A 19,010-nucleotide genomic window follows, 5' to 3' on the forward strand; every position below is an offset into this window, starting at 1 on the left:
CTTTAAAGCCAATTATCATTTTCTTTCACCCAAAACCGGGGCCAGGGTAAAGTCAAATATGTTTAAAAAAACCCAAATTTAGCAAAAAGAAGGTATTTGGGGGTAAAACCGTAAACCTGATTTACTTTCATTTGCACTGGTGCAGAAAGACCATAATTGACACTATGCACAAGCCACAAAGCTTCTTATAATGAATGTAAAAGTTTGTTGAACTACTCTGTGTGCTGAAACTAAGTGTTGAGCATTTGTCACCAGTATAGAGCCAGTTAAGCCTGCTTAGCAGTCTGACCAGGCCTTGTACTGGTTACAGCTCAATTTTTGTATTTTGATATTTAAATACCGGTACCTTAAACTACCAAATTCAAACAGGGGCAAATGTATTACACAAATTCAACAAGCGAAGGGCAACTTGAAAGTAAATGCTGGTATAGCATGCATCATTAATACGTTGACATTAAATTTTATTACCATTGTGTTAATGAATACAAAAATAATTATGGTAGGACATCTGACAACAAACAAACAGTGAGTATTCAAACTGACATAAAAAACTTGTAATATATTCAGTGACAAAACATGAAATCAATGTTGACAGGGACATGTACAGGCAGGCATTTTCATCACTATCAAGCAAAAACAAGGGTAATGTGAGAGAAAGAAATAAACTTAGAAAACAACTGAAATTTGAGCAGACCACATACATCTTTAAATCAATCAATCTATAAAGCAGCTACTTGATTTGCATAGCCAAAACAGCTATTTGATTGAGCAAATTTTTAAGATTAGGCAATTTTAATAAATATTTCGGACATTTTTTAATTCACCCCTTTAAATGCCAAGGTTTGACAGTACTTTGTCTATATCCACCAATAAAAGAGCAATGTCAACCTGCACATTTCGTGATGTCCGACAAGGCTCTAGACTGCTGGCTACATAAAGAAATCCTTCAAACATAGCGATGGACAGTTGCAAATTCAAGCTGAGCCAGTCCATTACACAAATTTAGCTGGGTAAATATTAAATTTTTACCTAAATACAGTCAAACCTGTTTGTAAAGTACAATTCAGTGTCCATGCCAGTGCTGTTATGATAATTTTTCTCATATTGTTTATCATTTTACAAAACTCACTTAATATCAATAAACAAATCTTCATTAATGCTAAATAAGATTTTTAAGAGTGATAAGTCTGTGTAAATTTGACTAGATCTACCCCCTGGAACAGGTTTGACAGTTTCATGTGAGAAAAACAAAATATAAAACAATGCTTTATTTTTTTGTGGTCTACATTGGTTGAATATATACATTTTAACAAAACATTACAAAAAATGCTAAAAACTGAACCCAACCCTATTTTTTGGAAAATTTGTAAAATTAAAAAAAACCCTTTTTTCTACTTTAAACCCTTTCCCCTGGTGATCCCGGGTGCCTGTTTTCCGAATTAAAAAATAAAAAATAAAAATCAGTTATACGTCTTGTTTCCACTTTGCAGAGGTATTCAATAATTAGATAGCAAGGAATTTTGAAGGAAGCTATAAGCTTATAGACACTCTCTCAAATCTGGTTTTCAAAACAACCATCCATTACTGGACAATGAATTTAATGTTTCTTGCTTAATGGCTTGCCCCTGACGGGGTTTGAACCTACCAGGCTAGCAACCCTTAGAAAATTTATATGAGGAGTCAACAAATTTGCTATGCCTCCACTTATAAGCATGCACTGAAAGTGTTTGGTTTACAGTGAAGTTCAGGGAAGTTCTTAATAAATGATTTGAATAATAATTTTAAATTAAATTTAAACAAGATTAAACAAACCTAGTTTGGTTGACTATAACACTAAAAGCTAAGAGCAATGTTGACCTAACTACTTACCCATAATTGCTTACAATTATCCACATATGATTGACATGAGACTAAAATATAAACTCAAATCTAACATTTCCTATTTAACACGTTTCATGAACTTTAATCCACATTATTTCAGTTATTATTTACACTAAATGTAAACTTATGCTTTCATTTAGTTACATTTACACTAAATGTAAACTAATGCTTTAATTTAGTTACATTTACACCAAATGTAAACTTACACTTTTAGTTATATTTACACTAAATGTGATAACATTATACATGTGAAAGGACGTTAATTGCCACCTCAAACATTATGTTTACCACCTTATTTTTCATTAGAATATGTTTATCATCTATTTATGATATATCTTAATCATTCATTTCCCTTAAAATGCATCAAAAATTTATGTAATACAAATAACTATTAACCTTAGAACAGAATTATGTGCATAACATAAGAATATGTTTATCACCTTGTGCTCACCTAAGAATATATTTATCACCTAATAGATAACTTATAAAAAATATAACAATATGTTTATCACCATCACAAACTTTGCTCATAAAGCTATGGCTCAAATACATGTAACAGCATTTGTTATAGAAAAATAGTCACAAATAAGAAACATTTTATCACCAATTTATTATCACCAATTTATTGTCAAACACAAAGTTTATCACCAAAATATTTACTCTTCTCCTGAATTAATGTTTATCAATAAAAAGCATTGCAAAATGATAACATTTACCAGAAGTTATTATCCTGTTATATGAACTTTGATATTTGGTAAAGAAGTTGTTTTTGGCGCACTTGACAATTAAGCTTGATGGAAAAGACAATAAAGACAGCAATATTGTCAATTATTCTTGAGAATTCTAGTGTAATCAGTACCAGATTGTCCAGCAACACTTGTCAGTATTCCCTTAGTAATTCTCTATTTTCCTTCAAGAAAATGTCTAATTGCCAATGTAATCATTCATACTGGTATGCTATGGCAACAATAACGACACATTTCTTGTTTATGTTCCTTTCAAGTTTGATAAACTAGTTAGTCTACAAAAGACCAGCAAATTAAGGCACAATGTAGAATCTATAGCTATCATGGATTTAAAAGATGCATAGCATGCATTCATAATATGGCATGACAGAGTATCAGTGTAAAACTTGACCAGCCTGCAAATCTGTTCTTGTCTATACTACTGGCTGCTGCTCCATTTAATATTTATACCCATAAAATTGTGAAATAACTTTTCCCTGCTTTAAATTTGGGACAGATCATTTTCTCACAACATTGGGAAGAGGTCCGAGTCTCTTGATTTTGGGAGGAATCATGGCTAAAATTGCTGATTTGAGAAGAAAAATTCAGACTTTTGGGAAAACTGCAAGATTTTTATAGAAAATTTCCATTAAGAAAAGGCCTATTATAAGCCTCTGTTAAAAAAGGTGAAAAATTACTGGCAAAGGTCTAGCAATGACTGTCTAGATGGTTTAACATATTACAATGAAAGTAGTATATAAGAAAATCATGAACTTTTGACCCGTATTGCATAAGCATCAGTTCTTATCATCATGTGATGATGTGGGTGCATGTCACAAATTGAAAGATTCTAAAATCAATATTCTTTACTTTGGTTTAAGCAAAATTTATTTTAGTTCAATTGTGTAGGAAGCTATAAGCTTATAGAAACACTTTCGAATTGGTTTCTGGAACCAACCAGTACTGACCAATGAGTGTAAAGTTCTTGCTCAAGGGAACAACGACTTGCCCCTGACAGGGTTTGAACCCATGCGGCTAGCGATCAAGAGATCTGACGAGTTAACCACTCTGGTATGTCTCCACCTACTTTACTTTACTGTCCAAATTTGTAAAATGTTTATTGTCCTTATAAAGGCAGATTATATTACTTGGCTTCCTTTTATTTCTCTCAATAGAAAGAGTGAAAATTGCAAAAGTACATTTTTCCCCCTTAACAATTCAATACCGAATTACGGTTAAAAAAAGCCAATTTACTTTAAAATGTCAATTTTAAAACCATTTTAAATTACTCACAACATGTTTTCATTTCTCTGCTAATGGGATCATTGCTTCAATTAACTGTAAAAACTGGAGATAAAATCACCATTAGATTGAAATTTACACCCTAAAATTCGACTGTTTTTGCTGTTATAATTATGTCAAATTCTTCTGCAGCAACAATTATCTCCATTCCAGGGAACCTCTCATTTTCTCTTCACGTTCTATTAAATTCCCTGGCAGAAAATTTCAATATATATTTTTTCTTCTCTCATTCAGATCTTCTGAGCCGTTACAGGAAACGAGTTAAAACTAATTGATTTCCATTAATTAGATGATTTCATAAATGTGATAAAGATGTAATACAAAATCAATCTGTTAAGTCATTACAGAGAGGGAAAATTATTGTTATGTATGGTAAGTAAAATTGTTGCGTAATTGTACTACCTTAACACACAGTGTCTCCTTTCTTTACATGTTGTGTGTTACAAATACAAAAATAATTAAATAGATTGGAACAATACTGACCAATATAACGCCAAAATAAGTACTGAAATGATCTTAACAGTTACTGTAATACAGGCATAATTTATGAAGTTCATAGCAAGGAAAGTTACATTGCACTATTCTAATGAATACAAAAATGAGTGTTTTTTGTGTCATTTTTAAATTCTGACATCAAACAGGAGCTTCCAATTCATGTTAGAGGGATCTTGGACAGTGATCTCTTATTATGATTTCAAATAAGTGTGTGAAGTTTAACTTATTTCCTTCAGTAATTTTTGAAATACCAACTTGCATGCAAAAGCTTAACCAAAGTGTGACGCAAAAGCCTGGGTGAGTACAATAGCTCTCCCTCTTCTTTGAATAGTTGACCTAATAAAGAATGGAAAAAAGAACTTCTTTTTGTACTTGATTTTAAGTCTTAAAAGGCACATGTTATTAACATAGCTGAACCAAGAGACTTAATTTTTGGCTTCAAAATCACAGTTATATATTATAAGCAAAACAAGAGGAAACAGACCAAAATCTGTCATGAATGCGAGAAAATACTGCAGAACAAAATGTTTAAATTATATTCTTTTGCCCATGTGATTAATTAAAAGTAAAATAGAAAAAGTTACAATAAAGTAAATGTCACAGACTCATAAAACAAATGGAATGGGAATTATATGATATAAGATTAAGAGCTTTTTATTACCACAATATAATGCATGTAATCTTCCTTACATTTCTTATCCTGCAGTAACCGAAACAGATTTGCACTTCCACCAGTATACAGCCTGGTCAGCTAGCACATAAGTGTATTTTGACCTGGCTCTATACTGTGGATAACTCAATTTTTATATTCTGATACTGAAATACTTTAAATAATATAACTTTGAATGGGCTATTACTAATACAAAGCTGACCTAATCCAGTATGTTAGGAGATAAGTCAAATGGACTAAACAGACTTGCATCTTGCAATTCATACAAAACTATTTTCTTCTTTTTAAAACAAACTATTCTAAAAAATAATAAATATTTCATCCACAAGCCTTAAATACAAAAATGTCCAGTTTCATACTATTGCATTTTTATTACATTCTTTCATGAGTTAAAAAAACCTAAAAGTACCGCATGTGGTGTAAATGCTTGTTTGTTAACAATTCTTAGTTAAAAAGGGACACAACTCCCCCAAGAAATCTTTTAGAATCATGCCCCTTGTCTAACAACTGCACCTTGTTAAGATAAGATTTTGCACTACTACAACACATATAGCAATCATAAAAGCTTGACTTTTTCTTTGAAACAGACTACTGATAACAGGCACCTGCATTTTAACTTTCACATTTTAACACCAAGTGCATAATCCAATAAAGTTATACTAATATTGCAAGCATCTATTTTCCAACATTAGATGTATAGCACCAGTTACCTTTCATTTCTTTTTAATGAAATTGTATTTTCAGGAAGTAATCAGTTTAAGCTTATAACTGGATGCTGAATAACAGAATTTAGTTATACCTGATCTGAGGACATGGCAGTGTCTGCACGCGCATTGTTTTCCTGGTTTGCTGTACTTTTCTCATTTCTACATGCTGCATGGTAATCTTTCTTCGCTGTTAACACTTTGTTCAATTTCTTCTCCCAGGGTTTCTGGACCTATATTGCCAAAAATTCATATAACATAAATTATGCCCTTCACATTCATAGAAGTTATGAAAAATATTTCAATTAAACAAGATTATTCAATTGTCATTGTTTGCTATCTAGAGACGCTTAAATTTTTATGTTCATTTGGCAACTTCTAAGCCTCATGGTTAGTGGAAACTTCAGGTAAAAATAACACTTACAAGAACCACCAACCTAAATCAAAATCCAGCTTAGACTGCAATAATACCGTAAAGAATTTAACATTCCGGGCAAAAATTTTAACCCACACTGGTGTGGAAATTATGATTGTTTGAAGTAAACGACTTTGAGACTTTAACCACTGGCTGATAAGGTCTCCACGATAAGGTCCCTTTTATGCATGTATTGTGATATATTTTTAACTCATCATCATAATGTGTCATAGAAATTATAAAAAATATCTCAAACAATTAGCTTTATTGATCTCTTTACATGAAAAAATCTATTTGTAACATAAAATTGCATACCTTTTTAAACTGATCATCTAACTCTTTAGTTTCCTTAAAGTGCATCATGGATTTGTGATAGTTTTCTTTCTGCCATTGTTTGATTGATACTGTAACATTATTCACAAGTTTGTCCGCAACTTCTGTATGTAGATCGGCAAGTTTGTCTGACTCCTCTAATACCCCTCGCCAGGCTCCTTGTGTTGTACCATACTCAGGACCTATGGTGTGAAAGTTAAATGTTTACCATCTATCATAAGGTGAGAACATAACAAAAATCCTTATAAAGAAAATTCAAGCTCTGATATGATCAGGAACAAAAGAAAGCTTTCTAGTAATCAAGATCAACAACAATTTTGATGATCACCAGCCAAAAGCATCTTGATGATCACTAGCAACAGACAAGATATGTCTGAGGAGCAGCAAACTTCACTTTTCTCAGTTCTTGATAATATGATAAAGAAAAGTAGAAAACAGCCATATGTCTGAACAACAGATGTCAGTAGCACTATTCTCAGTCAATACCTCCACCTTATTTCTTTGAAAAGACAATTTCTTTATGTAATCTGTTAAAATATAAACATATACCTTATTGGTCTAGACAAAGACTTTGTTATGATAAAAAAAAACATTCTTGGCCACCTCAGTCATTTTAATTAAAATAGTGTAGAAAAGAAACTAACCAAGTATTTGACACATTTAAGTTCACTTCAATATTTAGTTACTTGTTAGTTTTTTTAACCAGCACAGGAAAAAGGAAAACCCTTTAAAATAATCTGGTTTTCCCTAAACTTTAAATTTACATTTTAAAGAATGGCCCCTTCCCCTACCTGTAAAAATGCCCTGCAGCAGCTAATACTGTAATACTTACCACAGTTACTTTTTTATATTTTTATGTCAAGCTACATATCTATCTTACTGTACAAATTTTTCAAGAAACACAGTTAAAGGAACTCCACTGAGGTCCAAAACATAAAAATATGACATTTGAATTTTTCACACTGATTACGTGGGGTATTTAAAATAGAAATATATGCAAAAAAAATTAAGAAATATACTCAGAAATAAATTGAAAATCGTATGTTTGTGCCATTTATAGACCAATTTGAGTGAAAAGCATTGCCACGCTTTTAAATTTGGGTCATCTTACATTAGAATATTTGTTCAGGAAAAAGAGAGTGAGTGAATGTTCTGAAATTTTGCACAAAAAGTTATTATAGTCAAGATTTACATAAAATGGAACAGAAATCTCGGAAAATAGTAACCAGTCTCTTCATTGTCAAAAAACCTTAGTGGAATCCCTTTAAAGTTCAGAACATACCTTTGTCTAGGAAATCATTCCATTTTTTCGACCACTGGCTTAACTGTTTGGCATATCCTCGTTCTATATCAGCTCTTGAGGTAATTAACTGTTTTAAACTACTACAAAGTTTGTATCCATTATCAATTCTGTTGACAGTTCTCACGTATTTTCCCACTTCCCAAAAACTATCGCTGGAAGCTTGCACCGGATCGTCCCCGTTGTTTATCGACATTTCGCCAATGGCACTGCTGGTCTCTTTTGTTCGCTCTTGTGATACCCGTGTTACTTTACCTCTGAAACATAAACAAGGCATTTTCAATGTCAAAATTCACTGATTTACTTTACCCTGAACGAAAATATTGTGCGAATATCATGTGTGAATGGATTTCTCATACTGAAATAAGACGATGAAATCCAGCGGAATCTTTTATATTATGACCAAAATCATTAATTGGAATAGCCTTTTAATCAATTAAGTGAATTTGACTAAGAAACAGGACTGAAGATGTCCCTTGTTCTTGAGCTTCCAAAGAGCCTCAAAAATAACCATCAGACAAGTAAATCCTAGTTAAGATTGCAATATGACATGCACAGGTTAAATTAAACTAAATGTAAAGTGATTGTTTTTGGCACATTATGCTATAAAAATAGAATCAGAGCATTTTAATAACAAATTTGACAAGGGGGTTTCCTTACATGTTATCCAAAATTTTTTAAACTGGCACGGAACCCTTACAAACCACTGAACCAATCTGGCATGCTTTCTTATTGAAAGTCAAGTTCAGATCATTATAATCATTGGTAACCATATATATGTTTAATGACCATGACAATTATGGTACAAATTTCCAATGAGGAAGTAAAAGAAGACAAGAGCTTAGTCACTAATAAAAAAGAATGCCAAACAAGATTGCATTTGAGAAAAATGCTATGCCACCGCATTAATACAACACTAAATAGTAGTGTAGGAACAGATTTTTTTTTTGTTTCTATACAATTTTGAAGATTGTCATTATGCATAGATCCCTGACCTATCTAATTCTAAATATCAGATTAGTGGTTAAATCTGTTGTTAACTCAATAAAAGATCAGAATGGGAATATATCAATGCACTCGAGTCTAGTTAATTAGGTGGTGAAGGTCATATTTCACACAGCCTATTTCATGACTATATTGGACCGCCTCCGTGGTCGAGGGGTTAGAGTCGATGACTTCTAATCCAGTTACCTCTCTGGAGTGGGTTCGATCCCCGGGAGATGCTTTGGTAGTTTAGCGCGGAGGAAGGTAGTCTAGTACTGGTGTAACTCTCCAGGAACGATGGTTAGGAAACTACCCGCCTATATGACTGAAATACTGTTGAAAAAGGCGTAAAATTAAACAAACAAAATCATGACTACATCAAATGCAACACAGTAAGACACTTTGTAAAAATCTAGGTCAGCTGAAATCAAAGTTCACTTTACATCCTAATCTGTGCACATGGTTCAAATTTCATAGCTGTACATCAAAGGACAAGAAAGTAGGTCACATCATCAAAATCTAGGTCACCTGATATCAAAGTTCAATTTTACAACTAAAACTGTGCACATGGTCAAAATTGTCCCCTTGGGCAAGGCAAAATTTTGGACCCAAGGATTTAATTCAAAACAATCTTGATACAGTCCACCAAACAACATTTCAAGTCAAATATCTAAGTTGTAGCTTTCTCCCATTCAGAAAACATTTGTTTTATTTTCTGTTTTTACTATGTGTACATAATGAGAATCACTGCCCCTGGGCAGGGCCAATTTTGACCCCAGGGCTATAATCTTGCTAGAGGTTCACTACATAATGTTTCATGAAAAATATCTTAACTCTAGCCTTTGTAAATTTAGAGAAGATGATTTTTTTAAGTTTTTACAAAATACATATAAGGAAAACCTATGGCCCCCGGGGCAGGGCTAATTTTGACACTAGAGGCAAAATTTGAACAACTTTGGTAGAGTACCTATAGATGATATCATTTAACAAATATTAAAGCTCTAGGCCTTGTACCTTCAGACAATAAGATTTTTTTGATTTTTTACTATATGTATATAAAATTATTGAAAATTAATGACCCCCGGGGCGGGAGCAATTTTCACCCCAGGGCTATAATTTGAACAATCTTGCTAGAAGTTCACTTCACAATGTTTCATGCAAAATATCTAACCTCTAGCATTTGTGAATTGCTAGAAGAATTTTTTTAAAGTTTTTACTATATACATATAAGGAAAACCAATGACCCCCGGGGCGGGGCCGATTTTGACCCCAGGGCTATAATTTGAACAGTTTGGGTAGAGGTCTACCAGACAATGCCTTATGCAAAATATCTAAGCTCTAGGCCGTTTTGGTCTTTACAAGAAGGATTTTAAGTTTTTACTATATGTACATATAGTGAAAATCAATGACCCCCGGGACAGGGCCGATTTTGACCCCAGGGCTATAATTTGAACAATCTTGGTAGATTTATACCAGACAATGCCTTATGCAAAATATCTAAGCTCTAGGCCTTTAGGGTCTTTACAGGAAGGTATTTTATGTTTTTACTATATTTATATTGAGTGAGAATCAATGACCCCCGGGGCGGGGCCGATTTTGACCCCAGGGCTATAATTTGAACAATCTTGGTAGAGGTCTACCAGACAATGCTTTATGCAAAATATCTAAGCTCTAGGCCTTTTGGATCTTTACAAGAAGATTTTTTTAATTTATTCTTATAATTCCTTTTGGTTGCCATGGCAACCAGATTTCTGCATGGAATGAAATTCTTTGAACAACCTTGGAAGCCCTTCACCCAAGGATCAATCCTGCCAAGTTTGGTTGAAATTGGACTAGTGGTTTTTCACAAGAAGATTTTTTAAGTTCACTATATAATCTATATAACACACACACACACAAACAAACAAACAAACACACACACACACATACATACACACAGGTGAATCGCTATATGCCACCGCATCGCAGATGCTGCGGTGGCATAAAAAAACATGATCTTATCATATATCTATATAAATGAATAAGGAAGTTCTAACTGTATGTTTACTGTTTATATATAATGCATAATTCCTTTATTACAACCATAATAAGAGTAGATACACTTTTTATATTTTAAACATTTGCTGAATTGCCCTTCCAAAATGCTAAAACAATTTTACTTTATTGCCTCTAGAATAGTTCTTGTTATTTCAAGGTTACATTTTAGCAAAGAATTTATCATTCAGTACTTCAAAATTTCAGCTACCAGACAAAATGACTGCTTGTTTTCCAAAATGCCATGTAAAATTCATAGTCTGTATTAGATTTACTTGTTTTTCATATAAAAAGTATGCTTTCCAAATAACAAGACAAATCTGCCTCCCAATATAACAGACAAATCTCCCAATGCATTAATCACTTTTATCAGAAATAACTCTTTCATTCCTTCAAGCAAGCCCTTTTGCAACTTGAACACAACAACAACTCTCAAAATTTTATGGCAAAATGCAGGGAAATTTGATAATGTTAAACAACAGAAGAATGGTTATGAAAAGTTTAGCACTGTAATTTAATCAGTCATCTGAGACTCTCAAGGGAGGTAAGAAGAGGTAAGCCATTAGAAATAAGTTAAATCCTTAGAGGAAAGAATGAGGATTACTGAAAGATTGACGATCACTTTAAAAATCTTCACTAAACATAATTTATTGTTCCGGTGAAACTAATGGATATCCCAGATACTGCTTTGACAAAAATTAAAGCACAGGAAAAGTTACTAAGGGCAAATATTTCTTTGTCCCAAGTGACTGACTTAAACCATATAAACTTCAAATTTTGTTTACAAGATGTTTTTATCCAAAATATGGAGCTATTACCTCAAGATTTTAGGCTATGGGTTCTTTTCTCGAGTAATGAAATAATAAAAAATCTTGTTATATATTCAGTGGCCTGGAAGACACAATTTTCTACCGTTCTTATTCAATATTCTTGATACATTGGTCTACTGTCATTTAACTAACATTTTTCTTGCTCATCAAAAACAACTGGCACAAGAATTATGCTGTCTTATGAATACCAAATCTTTATTTGGTAATAATATTTCCAGAAGAAAGTCGCTATGCCAATCATTAATTTGACTTGGCATCAGTCTAGCTATTAATCACAGCGGATTGTCAGTCAAAATAAATCAGGAAAAACTGTTCCTCTTTTAAGGAAGAAAACAAATCACATATAGAGATTCTAATGTATGGTAACTTTGAGAATTTTTGTATATTATATAAATACAACAAAACAGCCAAAGTATAACATGCCCAGCTAACTTTGCATCTGATAAGCACATCCAACTTTACATCTGATAAGCTCAGCCAACTTTGCATCTAATAAGCACAGCCAACTTTGGATCTAATAAGCACAGCCAACTTTACCATCTGATAAAACTCAGCCAACTTTACATCTGATAAGCTCAGCCAACTTTGCATCTGATAAAACTCAGCCAACTTTACATCTGATAAGCACAGCCAACTTTACATCTGATAAGCTCAGCCAACTTTACATCTGATAAGCTCAGCCGACTTTGCATCTGATAAGCTCAACCAACTTTACATCTGATAAGCCAAGTCAACTTTACATCTGATAAGCTCAACCAACTTTACATCTGATAAGCCAAGCCAACTTTACATCTGATAAGCCAAGCCGCCAACTTTACATCTGATAAGCTCAACCAACTTTACATCTGATAAGCACAGCCAACTTTACATCTGATAAGCTCAGCCAACTTTACATCTGATAAGCTCAGCCAACTATACATCTGATAAGCCAAGCCAACTTTACATCTTATAAACTCAGCCAACTTTACATCTGATAAGCTCAACCAACTTTACATCTGATAAGCTCAACCAACTTTACATCTGATAAGCCAAGCCAACTTTACATCTGATAAGCTCAACCAAAATTACATCTGATAAGATCAACCAACTTTACATCTGATAAGCTCAGCCAACTTTATATCTGATAAGCTCAGCCAACTTTACATCTGATAGGCTCAACCAACTTTACAGCTTAACCAACTTTACATCTGATAAGCACAGCCAACTTTACATCTGATAAGCTCAGCCAACTTTACATCTGATAAGCCCAGCCAACTTTACATCTGATAAGCCCAGCCAACTTTACACCTGATAAGCCCAGCCAACTTTACACCTGATAAGCTCAGCCAACTTTACATCTGATAAGCTCAGCCAACTTTACATCTGATAAGCTCAGCCAACTTTACATCTGATAAGCTCAGCCAACTTTACATCTGATAAGCTCAGCCAACTTTACATCTGATAACCCAAGTCAACTTTACATCTGATAAGCCCAGCCAACTTTACATCTGATAACCCAAGTCAACTTTACATCTGATAAGCTCAGCCAACTTTACGTCTGATAAGCTCAGCCAACTTTGTATCTGATAAGCCAAGCCAACTTTACATCTGATAAGCCCAGCCAACTTTGCATCTGATAAGCCCAGCCAACTTTGCATCTGATAAGCCCAGCCAACTTTACATCTGATAAACACAGCCAACTTAACATCATTCTGATAAGCCCAGCCAACTTTACATCTGATAAGCCCAGCCAACATTACATCTGATAAGCCCAGCCAACTTTACATATGATAAGCACAGCCAACTTTACATCTGATAAGCCCAACCAACTTTACGTCTGATAAGCCCAGCCAACTTTACATCTGATAAGCTCAGCCAACTTAACATCTGATAAGCTCAGCCAACTTTACATCTGATAAAACCCAGCCAACTTTACATCTGATAAGCCAAGCCAACTTTACATCTGATAAAACCCAGCTAAAGACCCAGTTGGTTTGAACAAGAAACTGAAAGCAAAGGAATCTGATATCCTAAATCAAAGAAAAAACATTAATCTATAGCTCAATTACTTAAATTTTAAGGCAGCAATGTCGACAATGCCTACAAATCAGACAAAGATAAAAATTTAGACATTAATCAAAAATCCAACTAGCAGGGATGTCAGCAAATCATACCTTATTTAACACACAGCAATACTCATACACATACAAAGTCTTTTCTCAAACACTAAAAACATTGATCGAGCTAAGTCTTTGGCATAAAAAAAACAGAACTGAGGACAAAACAATACAATCATTATTGGATAAATCACATACATAAAATGTTTGCCCTAATTTCTGGAAGTAAGACACCATGATCAATACCATAAGTGATAAAGATGGACCAAGCTAGAGGTCAAATAATGCATGATGGGAATTAACAAAAGTTAAGAGCTCCTATTACAAAAACTCTGTAGGAATTGATCAATCCCAGCAAGATATATGTCAGTTAATCATGCAAAGAAATGCTCAACTACAAGACACTGCAGAACATGTAGTTTTTATTTTGTTTGGTTCAATACTGAATGATCGACTTTACAAATTTATTTCTGATGCAGGGAACTCTTTTCTGTGACGCTTCATGCATACATTTCAGGTACAAGCAAGCACCAGAGAAGTACCAACAACTTTCTGGGATAATGAAACAGTATTTCCTAGATATTATTCTGTAACATATGGTAACAAATTTTCCACAACTTAGTTGGAGAAAAAAAAATGCCTATATACCACAGGTACATCATAAAAGATATAGTCTTGTTTCCTGTTCCTGGATAATAGCTTTAAAGTTGACAAATGCACAAAATTTACATCAAAACATCATGTTGCTTTTAAATTTGTTCACTTATGTCATAAATAATAATATCAAACTTATGACATAAATAATCATTTCAATACACATCAAGCCATTGTAATACGTTCTGACGATAATTAGATACCTTCCAATTAGCAAATATTTACTTTTATAATTGTTTTTTAGAGGATTTTAATTCAAGTAGATAACCTAAGTGATATGAATGTAATCGAAGGTTAAGCCCTAACTCATTCGCTAATTTTACTTGTTAAATAGCCATACAATATGCCTTTACCTATCATGGTTACATAACGTTTAGGTTCAGCATTCTGGCATTATCAAATATATCAAGCATCACTCACGATATCAAAATTTATCCAATCTACCTGGACAAACAAGAATTTGATTATTTTATGTAGTTCTATATTCATTAAGTTCTATTAGATTTTTTTTAAAAGAATCTCCATTTTTACACTCCTGCTTGCACCTGACCAATCAACAAACAATGACCAATGAACAACAAACAACCATCAATACAAATAGCTCACATGAGCCAATATGATAAAATGCTTTGCTTATGAATATCATGAAGTTTGATATCTACTCCTCATACTATGTGATAAATACTATACAGATTTTAACATGTAAGTCATAAAACTATGTCATAAACATCTAAAATTTGTATTAAACTAGGATGATATCTGGCCAAGCAGATAAATAATCTTACAAATATGTGATAAAACAGGGATGATCAGTTTTCATATCTATTTTATTAAACATTTAAAGTTAGTTAATGATTTTTCAACTTAGTAAAAAGCTGAAATTTCTATTGGTCAAAAATACATTACATCATTTTAATTAAACTATTGGCTATGGTATTTTCTTGTGTAGCTCTGAATGTGAAAGTCCATTCAAAGTGTAATGGACTGCAAACAAAAGAAAGACTGACAAGGACAAAGTATGAGCCAAAGTTGTGCTTATTAGCCTTGTACTTATTGCATGGCACTTACTACAGATATTAATCTAATTCAGCTTAAACCATATTTTAAGCAAGGCAATATAACTTTTCTTTATGTTAACAGTTTAAAAACTTAAAATGAGTGAAATTTTAATGTGTAAAAAGTCTATTTGTGTAAAGTTTGCAACTTCACCCAATTTTTTTAAGGCTTAAAGTAAAAAGAAATCAATATCAAAGTTCAATGTTTTTCTTTCCAATAAAAAGAATTTTATAGTAATAACAGTATATATGGTTCATACAATGTCCTGATAATTGGAATGGTAATATGCTCTTAATAGATATTTAAACACATTGAGCTCTTTATGATAATTTATTAACTGTTATACCTATAACTAACTACATTGTATCAAGAATGAAGTCAATTCAGCAGAATATGTTGTCTTTTATTAATTACCATTTGTTTACAAAACAAGTCAGTTAATATACCTTTAATTTGACCATTAATATTGATCAAGTGCCCCTTGGTGTATAGTCAATTATGGTCATTAGATTACACCATGTTTATGATGTATTTGACAGTTACATGAGACAAACAAGCAGGAAAGTGTTTCACCTGTCCCACGTTTTCAACAAACATAACTAAGCATGTATGTTTTCACCATGTATATACACCAATACGAGGAAGCAATTAATGGTATTTAGTGCAACGTGAATGATAGTTATGGGAATGTAAAAATGTTTCATGAATCATGCGAGGGCAGCTTCAAAACCACAGCTTTCTGGTTTCATATTTTGATTTTGTGTATAAAATAACCTTGTTATTATGACTCAGCAAAAATAACTGTAAGTTTTTTTTTCCTGGTTTAAGAATGTGTAAATATTCTTTATTAACTCTAGGGTTTATTAAATCCTTAGCTTCCTTGCAGCAATTTATTCTTCCAATGTGACCATTGCAGAACAAGATCAGCTGTGCTGTCTGATAATAGTCTGCAGTGTTTGCTTATCATTAAGCACCTTTATTTTTGGAAATTTTCCGTAAGAAAGATCAAAGGTCTTGTCCAGATTTGAAGGAAGTCCATTTTAGGATATTAGGTGCTATAAGGGTTAATATCCTAAAAGAGCTTATAATGAAGAATCTACAGCGCCTGAAAGACACAACAAACAGGCCTGTCTAAACAATCTGAACACTTGCTGATCATGTAAATAATTTAACTCGGCAAGAACTTTCAATATTCTTGAATGTACTCTTTTAAAAATACGTACAATTATACATGACATCCCTCCTTCACATACAGATTGATGGACTCAAAATCAAGGAAAATCTATGTATAGCTTCGAGTTAGCAACAAACTTCTCTTTTTTCTCCCTCTAATTACACACTTGAATGAATAAATACCTCCTTGTCACTCACACAATTTTCTTAATAATCACAACTTTTAGAACCTACAATCAATATGATAATACTTTCTTGTTCCTGGAGGAAATTCTGGAATGAGACTAATCTTCTACTTCCCTCTAATACCAATGAAGTAATGACCAATATTAATTTCAACTTCCTTATCATGAAATCTATAATACACACTGAGTTATATATAAAAAATATAAATACAGAAGCAATGTTCTTTATCATCATATGACAAATAAATAGGTAAGACCTACAATCAATGCATGATCATTTTACATTTATTGGTAATTTAAGTTTAGTTAACAAAGGAACACCAACTTTTTCAATGCAATTGAAGCTGATATTTTTTTCTAAACACTCATAAGAAATTCAGAAGCTTAGTAGTTGGGTTTTTATCACTACTTCAATAATAATAGGACAGAGTGAAACTATATCTGGCTCACCAGTCCTTGATACAACACCACTCCATTTATCTCTCCAACAAATATTTTAAATCCACTTGTCATAAAACTTTATACACCACTTCTGAAAGAAAAATACTTAAAAATTTTTTTTTATCAAAAAACACTTAAAAACTCTCCCATAAAGACCTGCATGCCTGAAGGGTGGAGCTGTCAGCATGTGATATAACACTGATATAATATCATATAGGTGTGCTTTAATTTTTGATATTACACTCTGATAGGAAAACATGTCAAGTTGATACACTAACTGCTTGATCTGACATTAATTATAACTGGAAATTGTCTCCAAGGCAATTAGATAATATGATCTATATTTTCTTGAAACTAGACATTTTGTATCAATCAAGGTCTCATTAGCAATATTTCAATTAGAGGGAAAAAAATCTATTTGAAATGGGAGTCTTCAATTTTGGTAGTAAAAGTTTTTTTTAACAAATTTGGAAAACAGAAATACTGTTAAGGTTACCGTACTAAAACTGTTTATCATCCCCTTAGTGCAATAACTGGTTAACTCTTATTAAATTTAGACAAACTTAATGCGTTACTGAACTAAGGAGACGTTATGTCACGATGGTACACTATATTAATTTTGCTAGTGGTGTTTGCACAAACCGTGCACTTATGTGAATCATCAGGCTTGGGTGATACCACAGCCTTTCCTTTAAAAGCGAACTGTATATTAGAAATACCATAGCCCTTTAGACATTCTGTTTAAAGCTAATTTTTAGAGTAATACCATAGCCCTCCTGTTTAAAGCTAACCTGAGAAAACTTTACAAACTAGACACATATATAAAACAATGACTCTTTGAACTTGTATATAAACTGAAATGTCAGCAATACTTATTTAGGGAGGCATCACAGCAAAACAAATTGATAATATATCATCTGGGACCATCAAAGACACTGTTAACTGCCCCAAATGTCCGTTTAAACATATCTAACTACAGTAAGTAAAAACTTTAATCTTATATTTGTTATAGTGAAGCAGGAATGTCAATAAAGCGGGGCTATTTTAACCTCATTGTATGATATTTATAAATCTGTATGACAAACTGAGCGCATATATATTGTATTTGGAAAAAAAGCATGAATATGGGCGAAAAATATTTAAACTGATATATAACTTTTACACTGCTGAATTTGTGTAACAGATTTGCTCTGATCTTGATTTGAAAACTGCCCATTGTTGACGTTAAGGACTTTCAATATAAAATTAAATAGAATTTTTTAACTTTTTATGAAAATTGGACTTGTCCAAGGTATCCTGCTTTGAATTTTGAACAGCCCATTTAAAGTTAGAGGGATTTCAATATCAAAATGACAGCAGTATAACACCTGATCAGAAGCTGTCCAGAGTTGGACTATGAATCGAGTGACCTGGGTTTGATTCCAGGACGGTGTAGGTCACTTTCGTTGTGATTGATCATAGAAATCTTTTCTACGGTCATTTGCACTGTACCTAAAGCTCTGGCATGTACTAAAGTAAGCAGTTCTTTGCAAAAGTAAAGGGAACTAGTACTGGTAAACAGCTTGACACTCTGCCCAGGAATGATGTAGTGGCTGAACTGTGCTCTGGTAAATTCAATATGGCCAACTGTTGTGATCCCAACAAGTGTGAACTACCAACACAACTACCACACATCTGATCAGACAGTACTGATGTACCAGCTGGCCGGGCACTATACTGACTGGTATAGTAC

General features: G+C 32.9%; 1 protein-coding gene across 9 annotated transcripts in view; it reads right to left on the minus strand.

Moving 5' to 3' along the window:
• Positions 1–19,010, minus strand: part of LOC132756987 (protein kinase C and casein kinase substrate in neurons protein 3-like) — a 58,106-nt gene that overhangs the window by 27,045 nt on the left and 12,051 nt on the right. For all 9 annotated transcript variants that reach the window (XM_060748145.1, XM_060748146.1, XM_060748141.1 and 6 more), the window contains exons 2-4: positions 7,808–8,082; positions 6,508–6,707; positions 5,873–6,010 (exon numbers count right to left, since the gene is read on the minus strand). In XM_060748145.1, the coding sequence (XP_060604128.1) occupies positions 5,873–6,010; positions 6,508–6,707; positions 7,808–8,021 (552 nt within the window). In that variant the 5' untranslated portion in view covers positions 8,022–8,082. The remainder of the gene's footprint in view (positions 1–5,872; positions 6,011–6,507; positions 6,708–7,807; positions 8,083–19,010) is intronic.

Source organism: Ruditapes philippinarum, unplaced genomic scaffold (assembly GCF_026571515.1).
Source record: "Ruditapes philippinarum isolate M1 unplaced genomic scaffold, ASM2657151v2 ctg67_1_1_1_1, whole genome shotgun sequence".
NCBI classification, from domain to species: domain Eukaryota; kingdom Metazoa; phylum Mollusca; class Bivalvia; order Venerida; family Veneridae; genus Ruditapes; species Ruditapes philippinarum.